This window comes from Nomascus leucogenys, chromosome 7b (assembly GCF_006542625.1).
Source record: "Nomascus leucogenys isolate Asia chromosome 7b, Asia_NLE_v1, whole genome shotgun sequence".
Lineage (NCBI taxonomy): Eukaryota > Metazoa > Chordata > Mammalia > Primates > Hylobatidae > Nomascus > Nomascus leucogenys.
Window position 1 is genome coordinate 47,534,459 of NC_044387.1, and position 22,135 is coordinate 47,556,593.

At 59.0% G+C, this 22,135-nt stretch overlaps 2 protein-coding genes across 2 annotated transcripts; one reads left to right on the forward strand and one right to left on the reverse strand.

The window, feature by feature from the left end:
• Positions 1-7: 7 nt before the first annotated feature.
• LOC115835845 (serine/threonine-protein kinase PINK1, mitochondrial-like) lies at positions 8-8,436 on the reverse strand. Its single transcript, XM_030815162.1, is given in 5 exon segments — positions 8-1,588; positions 1,591-1,749; positions 2,192-2,237; positions 5,624-5,777; positions 8,253-8,436. Coding segments are annotated over 5 exon segments (2,124 nt in total).
• A 3,820-nt stretch (positions 8,437-12,256) lies between these two features.
• Positions 12,257-21,947, forward strand: LOC115835846 (sushi domain-containing protein 2-like). Its single transcript, XM_030815163.1, is given in 19 exon segments — positions 12,257-12,383; positions 12,522-12,677; positions 14,353-14,585; positions 14,806-14,950; positions 15,447-15,614; positions 16,081-16,253; positions 16,565-16,566; positions 16,720-16,921; positions 17,112-17,162; positions 17,164-17,198; positions 17,288-17,574; positions 17,660-17,803; positions 17,900-18,058; positions 18,983-19,231; positions 19,352-19,624; positions 19,755-19,931; positions 20,020-20,122; positions 20,564-20,690; positions 21,900-21,947. Coding segments are annotated over 19 exon segments (2,859 nt in total).
• Positions 21,948-22,135: the final 188 nt, after the last annotated feature.

The following is a 22,135-nucleotide window of genomic DNA, read 5'->3' on the forward strand; positions in this document are numbered from 1 at the left end:
AGGGACATCACAGGGCTGCCCTCCACGAGCAGAGGAGGAGGGCTGCCTGGCAGAGTGTTTCACACTCCAGGTTAGCCAGAAAGAGCATCTTCATTTTTGTTTCCACACAACACTTCTCTGTGAGCCTGTTGGCCAACAAAGTGGCGACCGATTGTTGGAGGAGCCAGCCAACCATCTTGTCTAACTTCAGATTCTTCAGGGCTAGAATATGTTCACCCCAGAGGCTTAGATGAAGCACATTTGCAGCTTCTCGGGCAGATGGTCTCTTGCTGGCCTCTCGCTAGAGCAGTGCCCTCACCAGCTGTCTCACGTCTGGAGGCACCGACTCGGGCAGTGTAGGTAGCTGAGCCTCCTGGTAGCTGCGGCTTTCAAGGTGGGCCTCGCCCTGGCTGTAGAAGGGATTGACAAGCCCGAAGATTTCATAGGTGATGGCTCCCACTGCCCAGGCATCAGCCTTGCTGTAGTCAATCACTGCTCTGGGGCCAGGACAGGCTGTGGACACCTCTGGGGCCATCAGGCAGCCGTTTCCGCCCGGATCCACCTACCAGCTGCTGAAGGGCAACTGCAGGCCGATGCTCTCATCAGCCAGGCGGCAGCCAAAATCTGCGATCAGCAGCCAGGGGCAGCCGTCTGGGTCCAGCTCCACAAGGATGTTGTCGGATTTCAGGTCTCTGTGCGCGATGCCCTGTTGAACCAGATGGTCCACGCCTTCCAGCAGCTGCAGCATCATCATGGTGGCGAGGCGGGGGCTGGGTGTGTTCACACGAAGGTACTGGCTCAGGGTGCAGGGATAGTTCTTCATAACGAGGAGTAGCGTCCGGCAGTGGCCCAGGCCTTCAGGGTGGAAGCGTGGGGGCAGCACCTCAGGGTAGTCGACCAGGGCCCCTGGCGGCAGCGGCACGGAAGAGGTGAAGGCGCGGAGAACCTGGATAATGTTGGGGTGAGGGGCTAGTTGCTTGGGACCTCTCTTGGATTTTCTGTAAGTGACTGCTCCATATTCCCCGGCCAAGGCCACTCGGCTGGCTGGGACCAGCTCCTGACTCATTATGTTCAAGATGGCTTCGCTGGAAGAACCTGCCGAGATGTTCCACATCATCTTGATGGCCAAGGGGAAGGCAGGGGCCCCTGGAGCTCTCTCCTGCCCTTCTCCTGGTGCACTGGTACCTGGGCCTCTCCCTGGAAGCAACCCGGTGCTCTTTGTCACCTCCAGGTTCTGGGGCAATGTAGGCATGGTGGCTTCATACACAGTGGCACTGCAGCCCTTGCCAATGGACTGCCCTATCAGATACTCCTCCAGCTGAAAGCCCTGCCAGCGTCTCGTGTCCAACGGGTCAGGCCCCGGCTTGCTTTTCTGGATAAAAATTGTCTGGATCTCCTGACAGGCCGAGACCTCCCGCCGGCTCTCTGCCTGCTTCTCCTCGATGAGGCCCAGCCCTAGCCCGAAGGCCTGAAAGACTGCCCGGCCGCAAGGGCCCGCGCAGCCCCAGGCCCGCACCACGAACTGCCGCTGCAACCGCGCCGCCAGCCCGGCCACCAACTGGCGGAAGAAGCGGAGACGGTTGGGGAGCCCGAGCCCGATCCTGCGAGGCCAACCGTCTCCGCTGGGGAGGCCCAGCCCGGACGCTCCTCGCGGACACAGCCCGCCGCCGGGCCCGGCCGCCCGAAGCCATAGGCCCCGCCCGGCTTGCCCATGAAGGGCAGCAGCAGCGCTCGACCCAGCTTCAGGCCGCAGCCCAGCGCCTGTCGCACTGCCACGGTGGCGCCGCGGCCTGATGCCCCCGCCGCCGCCGCTGCCGCTGCCGCCACCACCGGCGTCCCCCGCCGGTCACTTCAATTCTTATAAGTAAATCAGATGACTATGAATTGCTTCTAGGCAACCATGTTTAAAAAAAAAAAAGAGCCCCTTTCAGTGATAACCACAAGGCTCACCTTGATCTCTGCAATCCCAGAGCAAACTGGAGGCCCAGAGACCCTGATTCCAGCCCCATGCCTTCCCTGCAGCTTTGCCCTCCATGTGGGTGCTGTGAGGCTCTTCCCTTGCTGGATCCCAGTGGTCAGAGTCTCTGGACAGTAGACGGAGGCTACTGAGCTCCCTTCAGTCCTGGAGCTGGCAGGACACCCCCTACATCCTAGCGTTGACTCCACTCTGCCCTCCCTGAGTCACTCCTAGAACCCTTGTCCTTCCCCATACCTTATCATAAAGCTTCTTATTTACATTATTCTCATGTGTCTGCATCCTGTGGACCCAAGGGGAGAAAGCCTTGGTTTGTGTGAGTTTTGATGTGTGAGGTCTGAACTAACTGTTCAGTCTCCTGTGGCCCCAGTCAATGGAGTGTAGGCAGTAGCACAACTTCATGGCTATAGTGATGGACACCAATGTAAAAGTGTTCTGTGTTTAAGGGATGGTGGCTCAGGATCAAGTGGGCCCCAGGGAGGGATAGTCTGGGAGACTCATTCTGCCTCTTAACTACTGCTGCTCCCCCACCTACATACACATAGCACCCAGAGAGTATGGGCCTCGCATGAAGCTCCTGGGCCAGGGAGAAGAAGGAATAAAAAATCACTTCTGCTCTATCACCAAAGGAAATGTTAATTGTAGTATGTCTCATGTCCCTGAGCAGCGTGTGGCATCCTGCTTTGAAATAAGGAGGATTCCTTGAGTATGTCTTTACCCTTTTTCAGAAATAGGGATGGTAAGAGACTATTTGCACAGGAACAATCTAAAGCTAGCTAGATTTTAATTCTAAGAAGGGACTAAAACACTTCTAGTTTGCAGCTAATATGTGCAGAGCTTTAAGGTCATCACTCCCGTCCTCACAACAACAACAAAGCTGAACAAACTGGAAATCCACAACTCTTCTTAGATCCATCAGAGAAGTGAGATCACAGCTGAACCACTGCTCTGTAAATTGGAAAGACAGCAGATGCAGAGAATCACAGCTCAGCTGAGCAGAGGCCTGTGCTGGAGCGAGTAACTGGGCAGGCAAATTTCAGACGGTAATTGGTGAATTGCGGGAGGCTCAGCGAGGACCAGCTTGAGAGGTGAACACTCTGGAGGGAGGGGCTGTGTTATGGGGATCCTCACATTTTCATACATTTAACCTCCAGGAACACCCCCACTCTCATGTTCTCAGGGTAAAGATAAGAGAAAACCACCCTCATGCCTCCGGCAGGGGGAGAAAAAGAGTAACCGTTTTGAAATATGCCCAGAGTATTCTAGTCTCCTTACTCATAAATGAGAGCTAAGCTATGAGGATGCAAAGGCGTAAGACCTACAAATTGGGTTGGGTGTCTACTACTCAGGAGATGGGTGCACCAAAATCTCACACATCCCCATGAAAGAACTTACTCATGTAACCATGTACCACCTGCTCCCCCAGAACCCCTGAAAATAAAAAAATGGTTTTTAAAAAAGTAAAAGATAAAGCTGCCATCAAGAAAACCTATTTTTGCAGAACATTGCCTCTATCCTTTCAGTCTCACCAAAGAGGGGAAAACTGAGAGGCGCTTCTGGAGGTCGCAGCACAGGGCCTCGGACTCCCTAGAAGACTTATCACAGGAGAACACTCTCCTCCCTCCACACCACACCTCTCTGTCCTCAGGACCCCTGTATATTACAGGAAGTGCAACAGAAGGAACTGCTAATCTCACACCCTGTGATGAAGAAGTCTCTAGTGAACCCCCAAAACAATAGGGAAGACGAAAACATGCCCGGGCGCGGTGTCCCATGCTTGTAATCCCAGCACTTTGGGAGGCCGAGGTGGGCGGATCACCTGAGGTCGGGAGTTTGAGACCAGCCTGGCCAACATGGTGAAACCCCGTGTCTGCAAAAAATACAAAAAATTGGCTGGGTGTGGTGGGGGTGTGCCTGTAGTCCTAACTACTAGGGAGGCTGAGGCAGGAGAATCACCTGAACCCAGGTGGCAGAGGTTGCAGTGAGCTGAGATCGCACCACTGCACTCCAGCCTGGGCAACAGAGAGAGACTCCGTCTCAAAAAAAATAAAATAAAATAAAATAAAGTATTGTAGTGGTTCAACCACCATGTAACCTTGCCATCCCTTTTCTTCTCTCTGCCTCAGTTTCCTGCATAAAATGGATAAGATGCAGACAATAGCGCTGCAGGATTTGGAATGGTGCTTGGTATTAAGCAGAGACTTGGGTGTGGGTCTTTTTTTTTTTTTTTTTTTTTTTTTGAGACAGAGTCTCATGCTGTGGCCCAGGCCAGAGTGCAGTGGCGTGATCTCCACTCACTGCAACCTCTGCCTCCTGAGTTCAAGCAACTCTCCTGCCTCAGCCTCCCAAGTAGCTGGGATTACAGGCATGTGCCACCATGCCCAGTTAATTTTTATATTTTTAGTGGAGATGGGGTTTTCCCATGTTGGCCAGGCTGGTCTCAAACTCCTGACCTCAGGTGATCCACCTGCCTTGGCCTCCAAAAATGCTGAGATTACAGGAATGAGCCACCATGCCCAGCCTGTTTGTTTTGAGATAGAGTCTCACTCTGTTGCCCAGGCTGGAGTGCAGCAGTGCGATCATGGCTCAGTGCAGCCTCAAACTCCCTGGGCTCAGGTGATCCTCCCACTTCAGCCTTCCAAGTAGCTGAGACTGCAAGCATGGGCCAACATACCTGGCTAATTTTTGAATTGTTTGTAGACATGGGGTTTCACCGTGTTGCTCAAGCTGGTCTTAAACTCCTGGGCTCAGGAGATCCACTCGCCTCAGCCTCCCAAAGTGCTGGGATTACAGGTGTGAACCACCATGCCCTGCCTGGTGATGGTGACGTCAAGGTGTGGGGGTGATGGGAGCCCAGTGCTGTAATCAGTCAGTCAGTGTTGGTAGCTGACTCACTCCCATGAAGACCCAGCTCCTGTCCCTCTGCCTGGGGCTGTCTTGCCTTGTACTGGTCTCTTGCTCTCATCTTGTAGTTTTTGGGGGTCAGGAATTTACAATGGCTTAGTGGGGTGAAGTTGGCTCAGGGTCTCCCACATGGTTGCAGTCAAGCTATCTTCAGTGCATCTGAGCTCCCTTGGGGTGTTGGCAGCCTCAGGTCCTCACTGGTTATTGGCCAGAGGCCTGGACTCCTCCTGTGGGCCTTTGTATAAACAGCTGAGTGTCCCTGTGTCATGGTGACTGGTTCTCCCCAGAGCCATTGACCCCACCGAGAGAACACAGAGGAAGCCACGGTGTCTTTTGTAACCTAATCTCAGCAGCAACTGAGATCTCTGTAGGCCACACATACCTCCCTGGGGTGTGGGAAGGCCTGGTGGATGCCAGGGCCAGGGGTAGCGGAGTAGGGGGCTAGAGGCTGCCTGCTTTCCCTCTGCCTGCCTGTCCCACCCCCAAGCAGGCCAAAGCTGTAATTCACGTCCTTCTCTCCTCTAACTGTTAGATTTAAGAAAGAGGATCTGTTTCCTAGCATACCTTCTTCAGCCTGGAGAGTTGATCCTTTTCTATTCCTATTCCCAAAACCAAATTAAATGGCCTTTTGCCAGGATGGAACTCTTGAATGACATTGGAGGCAGGGGGCGGCCCTCAGCTGAGAATGTGCCAGTGGAGGCCTGGCCTCTTCCTAATGGCCCCTGCGCTCGGCACTCCCTGAGCAGCCCCACTCCGCTTCCATACCTGCCCACCTCAGGGCTGCCGCAGATCCGCAAGCAGAGGGCGTGCGGCTGGCCATGTTGGAGAGGGCATCCCTTGAGGGTCCTCAGAGCTTTCTGGGGTGGTAGCACAGCCAAGCTGAAACAGGCATGTCTCCCCAGATCCCATCCCACAAACTCTAGAAAGGGGTAAGCACCAGGAGCAAGCTGGCCCCAGCAGGGTCCAGGCCCCCCCAGGCACGCTGCAACTGGTTGCTGCAGGGGATGGCAGGTTCTGCCTGCAGAGGCGTTTACCGACCGGAGAGTGTCCAGGCCTGGAGCCACAGCTGGTCTGGGGATGAGGCTGGGAGCCAGGGCTGAGCAATGGCTGAGCCACCTGGGAGGGCAGATTTGAGGATGGATTCTCTCAGGACACTGTACTCAACGTGTGAGAGAGCCAGGAGGGCAGGTGCAGTGGGGTCCCTGGAGGGTGCTGTTCCCAGGGTGGGCAGCCCTGCCTCCAGTGGGAGGGTGGCTGCGGGAAGCAGGCAGGGTGCTCTCAGGTGCCCCTGGTCCCTAGTGAAGAGCTCACCCATCTGCCCAGGCTGTGCTGACCAGGCCGTGGCCCCATGCAGCATTTGCACACATAGAGCTCGGGGTCAGCCAGGGCTCTCATGTCCCCAGAGGGGCCCTGGCACTGCCTGTCCAGGCATCTCCTCTGGGCATGTGCTTATCTCCTTTGCCAGGTACCTGCCCACCAGAGGCCAGGACCTGGTTCCATGAACAGCAGCTAGAACAGTGCCTGGCCTTAGATGAGGAAGACCCATCTCTCTGAGGCAATCAGGCCATCTAGAGTGAGGGGAGTGGAGCAAGGCGGGAGGGTGGAACGGGGGCTCCCAAGTCAAGACTCAAGTAAGGTCACCACCCCTGAGCATGGTGAAGGGGGCTGGAATGATGGCCTCGTGCAGGTCCCTAGAGGCCAAGGGCAGACAGAGCCAGGCTCAGGAGCTTTCTGGGACATAGGGCCTGGGAGACAACCAGCCCAGACGTGGCACCTGGCTCGTAGGTCTGCCCCGAGGAGCAGGGATGTAGCAGGACCAGCCGCAGACAAAACCTCTCAGACACCGAGTTGTAGAAGGAAGGGCTTTATTCAGCTGGGAGCATCGGCAAGCTACTGCCTTAAAATCCGAGCTCCCCGAGGGCACAATTTCTGTCCCTTTTAAGGGCTCACAACACTAAAGATTTTACATGAAAGGGTCGTGATTGGTTTGAGCAAGCAGGGGGTATGTGACAGGGGCTGCATGCACTGGTGGTCAGAGAGAAACAGAACAGGGCAGGGAGTTTCACAGTGTTCTTCTATACAATGTCTGGAATCTATGAATAACATCGGTTTCTAAGTTATGACTTGATTTTTAACTACTGGGTTTAGGCCAGGCAGGCCCAGGCCTGGTTTCAGGCCTGGCACCGGGCTGCCTGTCTTTGGTTTTATTTCCTTGTTGCCTTTTCTTAAAACAGGTACTGAGTATAAAACAATATAAAATAATATGAGAGGGTCTTTCTCTTCCTTCAGGGAGCGTTGCCCAGTGGCACAGGATTTTGGCCTGGCCACCTGCTTCCCACAGATAACTCAAGTCGTGGGGGAGCTGCAGACAGCCCTTTTCTGCAAACTGGACCCCCAGGTAGGCCCCTCCCCTCAGGCCCCCACATAGTGCTCCTCACAGGGCGGCCGGGTCCTGGGCAACAGGACCGAGAAAAGGCCTGTTTAGTGGGTGTGTGCCCAGCCCCGGTGAGCCCTGACCTGCCTGCAGGAGGTAGGGGAGTGGCTGGGAGGATGGCAGGAGTAGCCTTCTGAGGAACTCATCCTTGCCAGACATTGTTTCAAGGGCTGGACCTGGGAATGACAGTGAGCATAAGAGGGAGTGGCCCGAGCGGGTGGGGGCTTGAGACAAGGCCTCAGCCAGCATGGGGCCAGCAGGTGACTGCTGGGCTAGGCAGAGGCCTCAGCAGCCATGGCCATGCCCATCGGGCTGCTCTTTCTGAGGCTCCTGCCCCAGGCTGGCTGAGGCCTTGTCACTCCTGCTGGCCAAGGAGGGGAGCTGGCTCCCGCTGCTGGAGAGGACGGGGGGCCTCCTGGCAGAGGAGCGGGATGGGGAGGCGGGGGCTGGAAAGGCAGTGGTTGATGACGAGCGTGGTGGGAGAGTCCAGGCCTGAGTGAGAAGGTGGGGAGCAGCAAGGGAAGCGAGGGCCGTGTGGAGGGTGGAGGCAGGGCCTGGAGGCCTGGGAACTGGGGACAGATGCTGAGTAATCACCTGGCCAGCAGCCATAGGCACAGCATTTGACCCACAGGCCCATCCCGGCCTTGGCCCAACTGAGCCCAATTCCTGGCCCCTGCCTCAGGCCAGGGAAGGTGTGGCTGGCTGGGCAGGAGCCACAGTGCCAGCGTCCACTTTGGTCGTAGTTGGGTTGTTTGGGTTTTGATCCTGACCTGGTTTCTGAATGGTGCTTATATGAGCTGGAGGGAGAGTGGACACTGCCTCCCCATCCCCTCTCACTGCCTTGTGATGGGATCTTAGAGAGGCTGGGCCTCGAAGACTCAGGCGTGGCCCCACTGGGTCAGCTGTACAGCCCTCTCGGGAGGCGGAGGAGCCCTCTGGGGATGGGGAGCCAGCCCCTACCAGTGTCCTCTTGGGTGGTGAGTGGTTTCTTGGCAGCACCAACCTGGGCTGCCTCAGCCAGGACCCTAGCATCGGCCACACTCCCCTGCCCAGTGTCCCAGGGCACAGCCTGGGCCCATAGGACCTGACACAGATGCGTAGGAGCCTGCGGGGTGGATGAGTCCATTACCTGCAGTGAGCCCATGTCCCCACAGAGGGAGAAGAGCTGGCAAGAGTGGCAGAGGGCACTGGCTTCCCGCCCCAGGAGCCGCGGCGCAGTCCGCAGGTGAAGACGGGCCCCACAAGTTCCCCAGCAGAGCCACACTGCTGGCCGGCAGAGGCTGCCCCGGGCACAGGCGCCGAGCCCACCTGCAGCCAGGGTAAGGGGAGTTGGCAGCAGCCCAGCACCAGCCCCACAGCTGGCAGCCAGGGTGGGTTTCCTGGCCTGGCCTTGAAGGGCAGGGCCTGGGGATGCCCCATGGAATGAGATGGGGAGGAAATTGGGGTAGTGCAGGCCGGACAGGGGAGCCAAGAGAGAGGCTCAGGCTGAAAAGTTTAACACGTGGCCCATTGTGTCAGGGGCTGGGTAGAGAGGGACCCCAGAGCCTTATTCCGCCCCTGGCATCACGCAGGGGTACTAGCGAGGGCAGGCGGCCTGCTTGGGCCCACTGCAGAACCCAGGCTGAGTCCAGAGTGGGGAAAGAGGAGCAGGCATGGGCAGGGAGGAGCATGGGCCTGGTGACAGACACTTGAGGGACATCAGCAGCAGGCAGAAGGGTGGACAGGTTGGGCTAGGCCAAGCAGGCGTCCCCGTCGGCAGCCACGTCAGATTCTAGCCCTGGCCTCAGTCCGGCCTGTTCCCACTGGCTGCCCCAACCAGCCAGGCTCCTTGGGGACTCCTCCTGGCCTGGGACTCCCACAGACCACTCAAGATGGCAGGACCTGGTGCCAGCCCCTGGGGGGCCAGGCATGGGCTCTGTGTAAACCCCATTCCTTTTAAAGCCATGGGGCTGCAGAGGAATGTGGAGACGAGCCAGGCCAGCGGGTCCTCCCAGCTCATGCAGCTCCCTAGAGGCTGCCAGGCCTGCAACTGGCCCAGCCTTCAGGCTCTGGGCAAACTCAGCCCCTTGCTCCCCCTGGAGGATGAGGTGAAAATGGATGCCCTGGGGCCCGCTCAGTGACCATGCCTGGCTGAGCCACCAGCTCTGGGCCTCAGTGTCCTCCCTGGGGCATAGACACCAATAGGACATGCATCCTAGGATGGTTGTGGAAATACGACAGTTCATGCAAGCATGATGCCTGGAGGTCTTGCAGAACCGAGCAAGGCTCAGGGAGTCTCAGGCCCTGGGCTTTGAGTTCATGGTGTTACTGGGTGAGGTTCACAGTCCCAGCACCCCACAGCTCAAAGTCAGAGTTGGGTCCCTGCAGGCCTCAGCCAAGTATTTGCCCAGGGTAGAAGCCTTGGAGCCTGCCAGCCAGCACAAACTTCACAGCATAAAGGCCCAGGACCGGGGGGGCGAGATAAAGTGCTCACTGTGTGATGCGGCAGGCAGGAGGTGCTCTTGGTACCTTTGTCTTCCAGAGGGGAAACTGAGGCCTGAGCCAAGAAGGGATGAGGAGGCTCAGGAGGCTGCAAGTGAGACTCAGCCCCTGAGCTCTCCCCCAACAGCCGCCAGCTCCAAGGCCCCCAGCAGTGGGAGTGTACAGCCACCAGAGGGTCACCCAGGCAAGGCTGAGCCCAGCCGGGCTAAGTTCCTACCCCTGCCCAACATGCCAAAGCTGGTCATCCCCTCCGCCGCCACCAAGTTCCCCCCTGAGATCACCGTCACGCCACCCACCCCAACCCTGCTCTCCCCCGAAGGCAGCATCGCGGAGGAGACCAAGCAGAAGCTGAAGGTGACCTCAGGGGCTGGGCTGGAGCCACGTGTGTGGGTGGGGGGCACAGGTTACAAGGGGACCTAGGGCAGAAGTGGGGGTGGTAGGGGGATCTGGTGTGAGGCTGAGGATGGCATAGGGGCCTGGGGCAGGGGTGAGGGTGGGAGGGGAGCCTGGGGCAGGGGTGAAGGTGGCAGAGGGGCTTGGGGCAGAGCCCAGCCATCCCTGACCAGTGCCCCGCCCGGCCCTCTCTGCAGTCAGCCATCCTTTCTGCCCAGTCTGCTGCCAACGTGAGGAAGGAGAGCCTATGCCAGCCAGCCCTGGAGGTCCTGGAGACATCCAGCCAGGAGTCCTCGCTGGAGAGCAAGACAGACGAGGACGATGACTACATGGACATTTGAGGGGCCACTGCAGCCACACTGCCACGCCCCAGGGGACCAGCCAGGCCTGGAATGCCCCCTATGCCTGGACCAGAGGACCACATGGATGCCACTCCCCACACAGCTCCCAGGCCTGCCCAGCCCACCTCCTCATGGCATCCTCCCTGTACCCAGGTCAGGCTGTCCACACCGCATGGGAGCCCAGAGGAGGAGGGGCCCGCCTTAGCCATGTGAAGGTGGATTGGTCGCCATCTGCACACCAGGCGGCATCCTTTTCTATGAAATGTTGACTTTGTAAATCTGCCCACACCCAGCTGGCCATGTCCACCCCTCGACGCCGGGATGAGCCGGCTCTGCCTGTGTCACAGTGCAGGGGGTCTTTAGGGCCAGGCCTCGCCCCTCACCCGTTTTTTGGTTGCTTTTCTAATAAAGATGGAGCAGTTGTCTTTGCCTCTTTGCTCACCTCTAGGGGGCAATCTGGCAGAGTCTCAGGTGGAGGGTTGCTGTCCCCAGGGATTCGGGGCCTTTACTGCCATAGTCCATAGGGCAGGGCCCAGCCCTCCTCCTTCTCCAGCATCTCAGGGACCAGCCAGGCAACCAAAGCAGCGGCTGGGGGTGCCCAGTGTGGTAAGGAGAGAGCCGACTCGGGGCTGGGCCAGGCAGACGCCTCTAGTGCAGCTGGAGCCAGCCTTCAAAAGGGCGTTAGGTACACCCCCAGAACTCACCTGGGTGCCAGTGGGTAGGAGGCTGTATGGTGGGAGGGCAGGCAGGGCTGGGGCTGCTGAGAGGCTGGGAGGAGGGGGCTGTCAGGGAGGGAAAGTGGGGATGGGGCCGGCAGGGAGGCTACTTAACTCCCATCACAGTCGCCCTAATGGGGCCAGTCACAGAATAGCTGTGGGGCTCAGTGCAAGACGCAAATATGGAGCCTTTTGGTTTGAAAAATGATTAAGGAATTTTTTTTTTTTTTTTGATATGGAGTCTCACTCTGTCTCTCAGGCTGGAGTGCAATGGCACGATTTCGGCTCAGTGCAACCTCCGCCTTCCAGGTTCAAGCGATTCTCCTGCCTCAGCTTCCTGATTAGCTGAGACCACAGGCACGCGCCAACACGCCCGGCTAATTTTTGTATTTTTAGTAGAGACGGAGTTTCACCGTGTTGGCCAGGCTGGTCTCGAACTCCTGACCTCAAGTGATCCGCCCACCTTGGCCTCCCGAAGTGCTGGGATTACAGCCTGAGCCACCGTGCCTGACCAAAAATGATTAAGGATTTTTTTTTTTTTTTTTTTTTTTGAGACGGAGTCTCGCTCTGTCGCCCAGGCTGGAGTGCGGTGGCGCAATCACGGCTCACTGCAAGCTCCGCCTCCCAGGTTCACGCCATTCTCCTGCCTCAGCCTCTCCGAGTAGCTGGGACTACAGGCGCCCGCCACCACGCCCAGCTATTTTTTTTTTTTGTATTTTTAGTAGAGACGGGGTTTCACCGTGGTCTGGATCTCCTGACCTTGTGATCCGCCCGCCTCGGCCTCCCAAAGTGCTGGGATTACAAGCGTGAGTCACCGCGCCCGGCCATGATTAAGGATTTTAAGGCAGCCCTCACGGAGCATTAAACAAGCCCCTAGAGCTGGCCCCGCCCCCGAAGGCTCCAGGCCCATCTGTCTTGGGGATGCACAGGTTCCAGGGACCCAAACCCACCCTTCACAACTCTCTTCCCCTCCCAGCACCGCAGGGGCCCTCCTGGCCCCGGGACCTCCCATGGAGCAGGCTCTCTGTCCAGGATGGAGATGGGGACCCTCCTCACTGCCCTGTGCCCCTCATGGGCTGGACACGCCCACACCCAGGAAGAAAGGCATAAAGGGCTGGGCACCGCCCTTTTGGAACCAGAGGCTTGGCAGCCCCAGATGGGTCTGGCTGAACCCACCTTCAGAGGGCTGAGATGAGCTGGCCCCAGTTACTCAGCTGACGCCCCCTCCCTGCAGGGCCTGGGGTATGGAGTTTCCCAGACTGCACACCTAGCCCCTACCGCACTGCCATTGTCTCCAGACAAGCGCAGCAAGGGTGCCCAGGCCAGAAACAGGAAGCAGCAGCTCTCCCTCCTCCAGTTCCCGGGAACCGTCTCAGCCGACCCCCCAGCACCCTTCCCCGGAGCCTCACCTACAGGAGGACGGACACCTCGGACCCTCCCCTGCACCCAGTGCTGTAGGGAGCAACCTCAGCCCTGGGCCTGGGATGAGTGCCCTCCCCAGCCTGGGGCCGGGAGACAGGCTCTCCCTGACCCAGCACCTGAGTGTCCACTCACAGGACACTCACCTGCAGAGGTGCCCTGAGCGCCGGTGTGGGTTAAGGGACTTTCTCCCCTCTGGAAACAGTCCTGAGAAGCTGAAGGTCTTGGGGGTCTCTCACCAAATGCCTTTGGGAGGTGGGAAGCCATCAAATGCAGGTGTGGCTTCCCTGGAACAGCTCTGTGTGGGGACAGGAGCCAAGTCCCCCAGCGCAGGCCTCTAACACCTTCAGTAGGGGCCACCTCTCTGGAGCCACAGGTGGCTGCCAACACCCTGTGGTTCCCAGCAGGCACCACCCAGGCAAGAGAGAGAACAGGCCGGGGAACAATGGGCTGGCCTGGCCGCAAGCACTGGGGCAGATCACAGACCAGATGGCCTAAACTCATGCCCTGGGGCCAGCTCTGACTCCCTGCAAGTGTGGCAAGAGTCCCTTTTGGACACCTTGAGAAGCTGCAGCTGGGAGAGGACCACCCGCCCGTCTGGACGTCCAGCCCAGGTGGCAGGGCCCAAGTGACCAGTCCCAGGCCGCAGCCCTTACCACTCGCCCTGGCTGCAGGGGCTCCCAGAAGCCACCAAGGGCCTGGCTCGGCCATGCCTGTCCGCATCTGAGCTTCAGTTTACTCATCTGCTCAAGAAGGGGAGGGGAATACTGATTAAATTATGCAAACTCTGAGTGGCAGGATTAGGTGTGGCTGGGACAGCCAAGGCTCCCCAGGGTGGTGGCATCTCTGGAGCCTGGGGATGGGACCTGTCTCCCTTCCAGGCCCCCAGCTGGGCATGCACCCGCCCCAGTCCCTCCCTGCAACTCTTCCTCCATGCCGGCCCCTGGAAATATGGCCTTGCTGCAGGTCTCATGGCCCATAGGAGATGCTTTGGGCCCGGCACCCACAGCCCCTCGCAGTGTGCACCCCCACTTCCCTTTCCCCACTGCTGGGACCCCTGCTCGAAATGTCCCTCCTCTCCCCAGAAAGGAGGGGAGCAGCTCTTGCCTTCTGCCCTGAGGGCGGAGCTCTCTTTGGGGTCTCAATTGCAGCCCCTGGGAGAGTGAGAAGGGTCAGGTTCAGACCCTGCACCATTCCCTACCAGGCCTCAAATGAGACTCTTGGCAGCCATATCCCCCACCCCAGTCCAGGCAAGCAAGAGGGGTTCTTCTGTAGGCTTCAGGGCCCCCAGAAGGTGCGCTGTCCACAGACACCCTGGGGAGCCAAGAGAGGTCGAGGGCTCCAGCTACCGTGGCCCTCTGAGGACCCCGGCCTGTGGGATAGAGGAGTTGGTGGTTGAAGGGCAGTCGTGCCCAGGGGGCTTCTCCTGACCCTTCAGGGCTGAGCGGATGCAGCCTTTTGCCTCTTCTCACTGCATTCTAGCCTGTCAGTCAGGGCAACAGCCAGATGGTCTGTGCTAAGATTCATCCCATCCCCACGGGCCCTGTGGCTTTCTACCGTGTCCACGTGGTGGCCTGTGCAGTTCCTGGCCAGCGTTCTCCTGGGGATGCTGCTGTCTAATGGACTGCAGGAGAAACAGAGACAGGCCCTGCCCATGGGGCAGAGATTCCAGCACCCACTGGTCCAGGCCCTCAGCATCCTCTCCTCCAGATGCCCAAGAGAGCTGCTCCATGCGCTGTGGCACCCTGGGCGGGCCGTGTTCCTGCCACCCGACGTGCTCTGGCCTTGGTACCTGCTGCTTGGATTTCCGGGACTTCTGCCTGGAGACATTGCCCTACTCAGGTTCCATGATGGGCGGCAAGGACTTTGTGGTGCGGCGCTTCAAGATGTCCAGCCCCACAGACACCAGTGTGATCTGCAGGTTGGGAGGCCCAGGAGGCCGGGCACCAGGGCCCCACGCCCCCATCCCTGTGCATGCTGAGGGCTCAGACCCACTGACTGGCTGAGTGGAGCCCCTGGGACCCAGGACAGGCAGGAGGGCACAGGGACAGCTGGCTGGATGGGTTCCCCAGGGAGGTTGGGGGCCCAGACTGTCGAGAGGCTCAGCCGGCAATGGCCCAGCCCCTCCTACCACCACCACGCCCACAGGTTTGCATGCCACAGGAGAGCATCCAGATCCTCAGCCATGTGGACTCCTCCGGGCAAGTGCACTTCGTGTCGCCCCTGCTCTATGAGAGCGGCCGCATCCCCTTCACCGTCTCACTGGACAACGGCCACTCCTTCCCTCACGCGGGCACCTGGCTGGCCGGTGAGCCCTCAGCCCTCCTCCCAGCCCACAGCCTGTCCCCACGGGGACTTTCCCCAGCGTTATCTATGCACACCGAGACTTGGCCCGTCTGTGCCCTGCTGCTCTGGCTGAACCAGTCCCTTGGGAGGCCTGCCCGCCTGGGAGAGTTCCTTCAGCTCCTTTCCACTCCCTGGCATCCAGACAGCGGTCCCAGCCCAGAGTGAGTGGGAGCTGCAGGGGTCCCTAGAGAGGTGGGCCAGTGCCTATCCACTGAGCTCCGCCACACCAGGGCAGGGGAGAAGCCAGGTGGAGGCTAGAGTCATGGGCAGTGGAGGGAGGGCAGGCCCCTGCCTCTCCGGCCTCAGCATCCTTTTCTGCTGTGAGGGCTGGAGAGACCATCACCCAGCTGCTGCCATGCATTGGCCCTGGAGGCTCCCACAGCCCTTGAAGCCTCAGGGCCTCCTCCCTGCATCCCCTGGGCCCAGGCCCTCACTCACCCCTCACCTCCCCTGCCCAGTGCACCCCAACAAAGTGTCGATGATAGAGAAGAGCGAGTTGGTGAATAAGATGCTTTGGCAATACTACGGCACCGCCGACACCTCAGGCAACCTCAGCCTGACCTGGCACGTCGAGGCGCTGCTGACGCAGACCGTCACCATTGAGCTGTGGGGCTACGAGGAGACAGGTGAGGCCAGCTGAGGGCTAGGGTGGCATCCAGAGCTTTGGGCCCCCAGACGTGGGAGAAAGGGAGTCCCAGCTGTGTGGGAGGAGGAGGGGAGCTTCCAGGTGGGGCTGAGGAGGGAAGGGAATTCCAGATGGAGATTGGGGATTCAGATGGAGGGAAGTGCAGCCCAGGGGGGGTCAGGCAGGTGGGAGGGGGCAGCTGCATGGGGCCTGGCTCCCGGGGAGGAGGCTCATGAGGAACCCCTGCACAGCTGGCATGGCCCTGGGCCTGGCTTCCAGCAGGGACAGGGATCCTGGAGTGTGGCAGGAGGTGGTGGTCACCCAAGCCAGGGTCCCTGCTAGAACAGACCCTCCTAAGGGGACCGCCTGGTGGTCCGTCCACACATCTGTCAGGCTGCTCTAGGTGTCAAGGCCTGGGGCCAGGCCTCAAAGGAGCCCCAGGGCTAACCAGGCCTCCTCTCCCTCAGGAATGCCCTACTCACAGGAGTGGACTGCAAAGTGGTCACACCTGTACCCCCTGGCCACACACATCCCCAACTCCGGCTCTTTCACCTTCACCCCAAAACCTGCTCCTCCCAGCTACCAGAGATGGCGAGTGGGTGCACTTCGGATCATCGACAGCAAAAATTACGCAGGGCAGGCTGGTTACGGTGGCTCACGCCTGTAATCCCAGCAGTTTGGGAGGCTGAAGGGGGTGGATTACCTGAGGTCAGGAGTTCAAGACCAGCCTGGCCAACATGGTGAAACCCTGTCTCTACTAAAAATACAAAAATTAGCCGGACCTGGTGGCACACACCTGTAATCCCAGCTACTCGGGAGGCTGAGGCAGGAGAATTGCTTGAGCCCCAGAGGCAGAGGTTGCAGTGAGCTGAGATCGTGCCTCTGCACTCCAGCCTGGCTGACAGAGCAAGACTCTGTCTCAAAAAAAAAATAAATAAATACGCAGGGCAGAAGTAAGAAGGCGTGGAGGTGCAGGTGATGGGTGGAGGGCCCGGCCGCCTGCGGCCCATTGTGCTTGCCTGGGCAGCCTAGGCCAGGGGTGGGAAGAGTGGGGCGACCATGGTGTGGTGTGGCCTGGCCTAGCTCTAGCATCATTGCCTCCACAGGGACGTGCAGGCACACTGGACAAATGACCATGCGCTGGCTTGGCACCCGAGCGATGACTTCCTAGAGGACCTTGTGGCCTAGGCACATACTCAGTGCCAGGCCTGGGAAGAGCTGGAGGAGCAGCTGCCCAGCTTCCTGGAGGAGCTGCCGGACTGCCCCTGCACCCTGACCCAGGCCCAGGCTGACTCCGGCCGCTTCTTCGTAAGCCTCCCATCAGGGCCCAGGAGAGGGGATGAGGGGGTAGCCTCCCCACTGAGGACAGCACCAGGGGAGGCAGACAGAGGTGTCCTGGAGGGTGGGGCTGGGGTCTCAGGGCCCCTGCAGTGTTGGCCTCAGGAAGGGGATGGCAGAACCCAAGGCCACTGGGTGATGGCCACCTGCTGCTCTGCAGAGGGACTACGGCTGTGACATGGAGCAGGGCAGCGTGTGCACCTACCACCCTGGGGGCCATGCACTGTGTGCGCTCTGTGCAGGCCAGGTGAGCCCCCAGGCCCGGGCCGGGGTGGGTATTGGTGGCGGGGGTGGGCTCCCAACAGTGGCCTGGCCCTGACTCACTGGCTCCAGCAGCCCCCTTTACAGCTGGGGTCAGCAGTGCTGCTACACAGCAGACGGGATGCAGCTCCTGACGGCTGACTCCAGCAGCAGCAGCACTCCCAACATTGGCCATGACTGGGGCGCACCCCCGTTCCGCATGCCACCCTGAGTGCCCGGCATGTCCCACTGGCTCTACGATGTTCTCAGCTTCTATTACTGCTGCCTCTGGGCACCCGGCTGCCCCCGGGCACCCGGCTGCCCCCGCTACATGCAACGGCAGCCCTCCAATGACTGCCACAACTACCGGCCCCCGCGACTGGGTGGGTGCCATCCTGTGCCTTAGACTCTGGGAAAAATCGGGCTGCGCTGGGATGCACCCCACGTGACCCTCCACTCTCACCCCAGCCTCCGCCTTTGGAGACCCACATTTTGTGACCTTCGACGGCACCAACTTCACATTCAATGGGCGCGGAGAGTATGTGCTGCTGGAGGCAGTGCTGACCGACCTGAGGGTGCAGGCACGGGCCCAGCCTGGGACGCTGTCCAATGGTGAGGCCAGGGCTACAGGCTGCTCTGGGTGTCATGGGGTAGATCCAAGGTGGGAGGCTGGAGCAAGTGGCTACTGTTCCGCTCCCACCACCACAGGCACGGAGACCCATGGCACTGGGCTGACCACAGTGGCCATCCAGGAGGGCAACTCAGACGTGGTGGAGGTCAGGCTGGCCAACAGGACCAGAAGTCTGGAGGTGCTGCTGAACCAGAAGGTGCTGAGCTTCGCTGAGCAGAGCTGGATGGACCTGAAGGGTGAGTAGTCCAGCCACGCGAGGCTGCGGGCTGCCCTCACCTCCTCCCCATTCCTGTGGGGAGACTGAGGGGAAGCCCTGGGCCTTCATGCCTCTCCCAGCCCTGGCTAGAGGCCTGGGTGGCGTCCGGGACTCAGATGCAAAGACAGAGGCCACTCTGGGCTCAGAGGGCTCCGGCATGGCACAGCACAGCTGGGCGGGTGAATCCGTCCCCTGCAAACTGCTGTCCTAGGCCAGAAATTGCTGGGGCCCAGCCAGAGGTCCGACCTCAGGCCTTCACACCCACCGAGGTGCCCACATTGTACCCACCTGGCCAAAAGCTGAGAGGCCGGGACAGTGGGACATGTCCTCCCTACGGAGGATCCCGGGAGCCGTCTGGAGGGAACTCACCCTGGTAACGTTCACTGCTGGCCTGCACAGAGCCACTCCTGTGCTCCTGTCACTCCCTCAGTCCTCAAAAGCCACTGCAAGGTCACCAGCCCTGCACGGTTAAGGATGCCCCTGGCAAGCGGTAGCTCCTGCATCCGAACTCCTTGCCTTAGGGAACTGAGTGAATGAAATGATTCCTGGTTGGGATGGGTGGGGACCTGGGAGGGGCCTGTCAGCACTGAGGGTGCAAGGACCCTCGGGATGTGCCCAGGCAGGTGTGGCTGCTGCAGCCAAGGCCAAAGGGACCCACACGTGCATCTCAACATGGGGGGTTCACCGCAGGGGCTGCATCCAGGTGCCACTGGGGGGTTCCACCGCAAGCATGGCAGGGGTGGCAGAGGGTCATGGTCAGCAGAATTGGCCCTGGGAACGCCCTCCCTTCCCCTGCAGGTGCCCTCACCCACAGCCCCTGGATGCTGAACACCCTGTCCTGGGGCTGCGGGAGGTGACACGATGCCCACAGTGGGTGACCCTGACCCGTCCCCCTTGTGCCCAGGAATGTTCCTGTCGGTGGCTCCCGGGGACAGGGTCTCCATCATGCTGGCATCAGGGGCCGGCCTGGAGGTCAGCATGCAGGGCCCGTTCCTGAGTGTGTCCATCCTGCTGCCTGAGAAGTTCCTCACCCACACCCACGGCCTCCTCGGGACACTGAATAACGACCCCACCGACGACTTCACCCTGCGCAGCGGGCGCGTCCTGCCCCCGGGCACCAGTCCCCAGGAGCTGTTCCAGTTTGGGGCCGACTGTGAATGACTGTGGAGTATGTGGGGCAGATGGGGTGAGGGGGACTGGAAACACGGCACGGGCAGGGCTTGGGGACCAAGGGGAGCCATGCCCAGCGAGGCCCCGGTCATGTATCTTCCAGGGGCCGTGCACAACGCGTCCTCCCTGCTCACCTACGACTCCTGGTTCCTGGTCCACAACTTCCTGTACCAACCCAAGCACGACCCCACCTTCGAGCCCCTCTTCCCTGGTGAGACCACAATCAACCCCAGCCTGGCACAAGAGGCAGCCAAACTATGTGGGGACGATCATTTCTGCAACTTCGATGTGGCAGCCACCGGGAGCCCGAGCACGGGCAATGCCACTCGGGTGGCCCACCAGCTGCACCAGCGTCACATGCGGAGCCTGCAGCCAGGTGAGGGTGGGCAGGTGGGAGCGGTCAGGGGAGGTGGGCACCTTGTCCTGGGACAGGACCCCCCGGGGTGGCCAGATGTGTGCATGCATGGCAGCTCAGGCCTGTTGTCTGCACTCTGTCCCCTTCCCAGTGGTGTCCTGTGGCTGGCTGGCCCCACCTCCCAACGGACAAAAGGAGGGCAACAGGTACCTGGCGGGTTCCACCATCTACTTCCACTGTGACAACGGCTACAGCCTGGCCGGGGCAGAGACCAGCACCTGCCAGGCTGACGGCACCTGGTCCTCACCCACCCCGAAGTGCCAGCCAGGTGAGGACACTCTGCTCATACACCTGCGTGCACCTGTCCCCACTCACCACCACAGAGGGCCCCTCCCTGACACTCGCTCCCTCACCAGGACGCAGCTACGCGGTGCTGTTGGGCATCATCTTTGGGGGCCTCGCGGTGGTGGCGGCGGTTGCGCTCGTCTATGTGCTGCTGCGCCGCAGGAAGGGCAACATGTGAGACCCCCCAGCCCCTCTCCCAAGACGCCGGGGCAGCCGGTGGGACCGCCGAGCCTACTTCTAACTGCCCAGCCTGGAAACAGGAACCTAAAAGTATTAATGACAGAGATAGGAGAGGGCTGGGGCCCCGCTCATTTTGTCTGGAGCTTAACTCACTTGAGGTAAAAGTTTGTGCCTGGCCGAGAGGTTGGTAAATGAGGGAGAAACTGCAAAAAGGAGAGCCACTGATTGTAGGAACCCCCAATTCTAAATATAACTGAGGACAAAGCCCTGGCTGCCCCTGCACTCTGTGTGTGGGGGAAGACGGTATGGAGCCCAGCTTCCAACTCACTTGGTCAAATGAGGAAACTCTGGGAAAAACACAAGCCTCTACAGTCAGCACTGCCTGGGGAGGAGAGTGGCTGTAGGTGCTCAAGGAGGCGGAACTTCATTCCCCAGGCCTGGGCACCGGAGGAGGGCGGCCTGTGTGCTGTGCTGGACGGTGCTGTTCAGCTTCTCCCCAAGTGGGAGCCAGGAGCTGCTGAGGAAGGGTGATATGGAACAAAAGAGAGAACCTGGGTCTGAGGTGTGTGGTGGTTTTAACGGATCTGGGTTTCTAATGAGACACCCCCGGTGCTGATGTGACAAAATCACACTGTTGTGTACAGTGTTGTGTCTTCCAGGGCAGGAGATGGTGGTTTCTGTCCCGGGGGCTGAGCCCTGCAGGAGGCTGGACTAGCACAGAGAGATGCCGAGATCCGTGAGCACAGGGCAGGGTCCACCCTGGGGTGGCAAAGCTGGGAGGGAGGCCTGCAGGGGCCTCAGGGGCCTGTGCTTGGGTCATGTGCGAGGACAGTGAGGAAGAGGGGACCCAGGCAGGATGGGGACACCCATAACCCTCCTCCTGAGGACCCAAAGAGAAGGCAGAGCTGCCTCAAATCTTTCCATATGATAATTAACTTTGTGTGTCAAATTAGGTAGGCCCCAGAACCCAGTCACGTGCTCAAACAATTCTAGATGTGTCTGTGAAGTTATTTTTTAAGATGGGATTCACATTTAAGGCAGTAGACTTTGATTAGCGTTCATCTGTTTTTTGCTTGTTTTTTTGTTTTTTGTTTCATTTTTGTTTTAAGACGGGGTCTTACTCTGTTACTCAGGCTGGAGCGTGGTGGTGCAATCATGGCTCACTGCAGCCTCAGCCTCCTAGGCGCAAACAATCCACACACCTCCGCTGCCTGACTAGCTGGGACTACAGTTGTACAGCACCACATGTGGCTAATTATTTTATTTTATTTTTTGTAGAGACTGGGTTTTGCCATGTTGCCCAAGCTGGTCTCAAATTCCTGAGCTCAAGTGACCCACCCACCTCAGCCTCCCAAATTGCTGGGATTACAGGTGTGAGCCACCGCACCTGGCCAAGTTCATCATTTATAATGTGAGTCATGTCCTTTACCCAATCAGTTAACATCCTTGATAGAAATAAGATAAAGACTGAGCCATCTGTTACCTCTGAGATGACAATAAGAAACACATCACCCAAGTGGGGATGACAGAGACCTTGCTTGGGTGAGAGCCCTATCAGATCCATGTCACCCCAGGTCCATGTTATAGGTGACAGCACAGTTTTAGCCCAGCAACACCCAGCCCCAGGCCTGCTGCACCCACACTCTGCCCATCAGCCGCAGAGCAGTGTGTCCTGCACCAGTCTGTGCCTCTTCCCAAACGCAGCTGTGCTCCTTGGCTCACCTTCTCTGGTTCCTCTTTCAACCAGCATCCTTCATCTCCCCTTCCTCAGACACAAGCAGGCCATGTGGACCCAGAACAGGATTCTTTCGGGGCTTAAGTTTTACTTCGATTTTTTTTACACTTTTCAAACTAAGCTTGGTTTGACCCAAATCAACATCTTTCAACCTCCACCAAAGTCTCCAATGAGATATTTTTATTTTAAACAAAGAATTTCTCCTTGAAAAAACATTATTAGGGTGAGGCAATATGAACAATGGATACAGCTAAAAGTTAAACTGAATATAT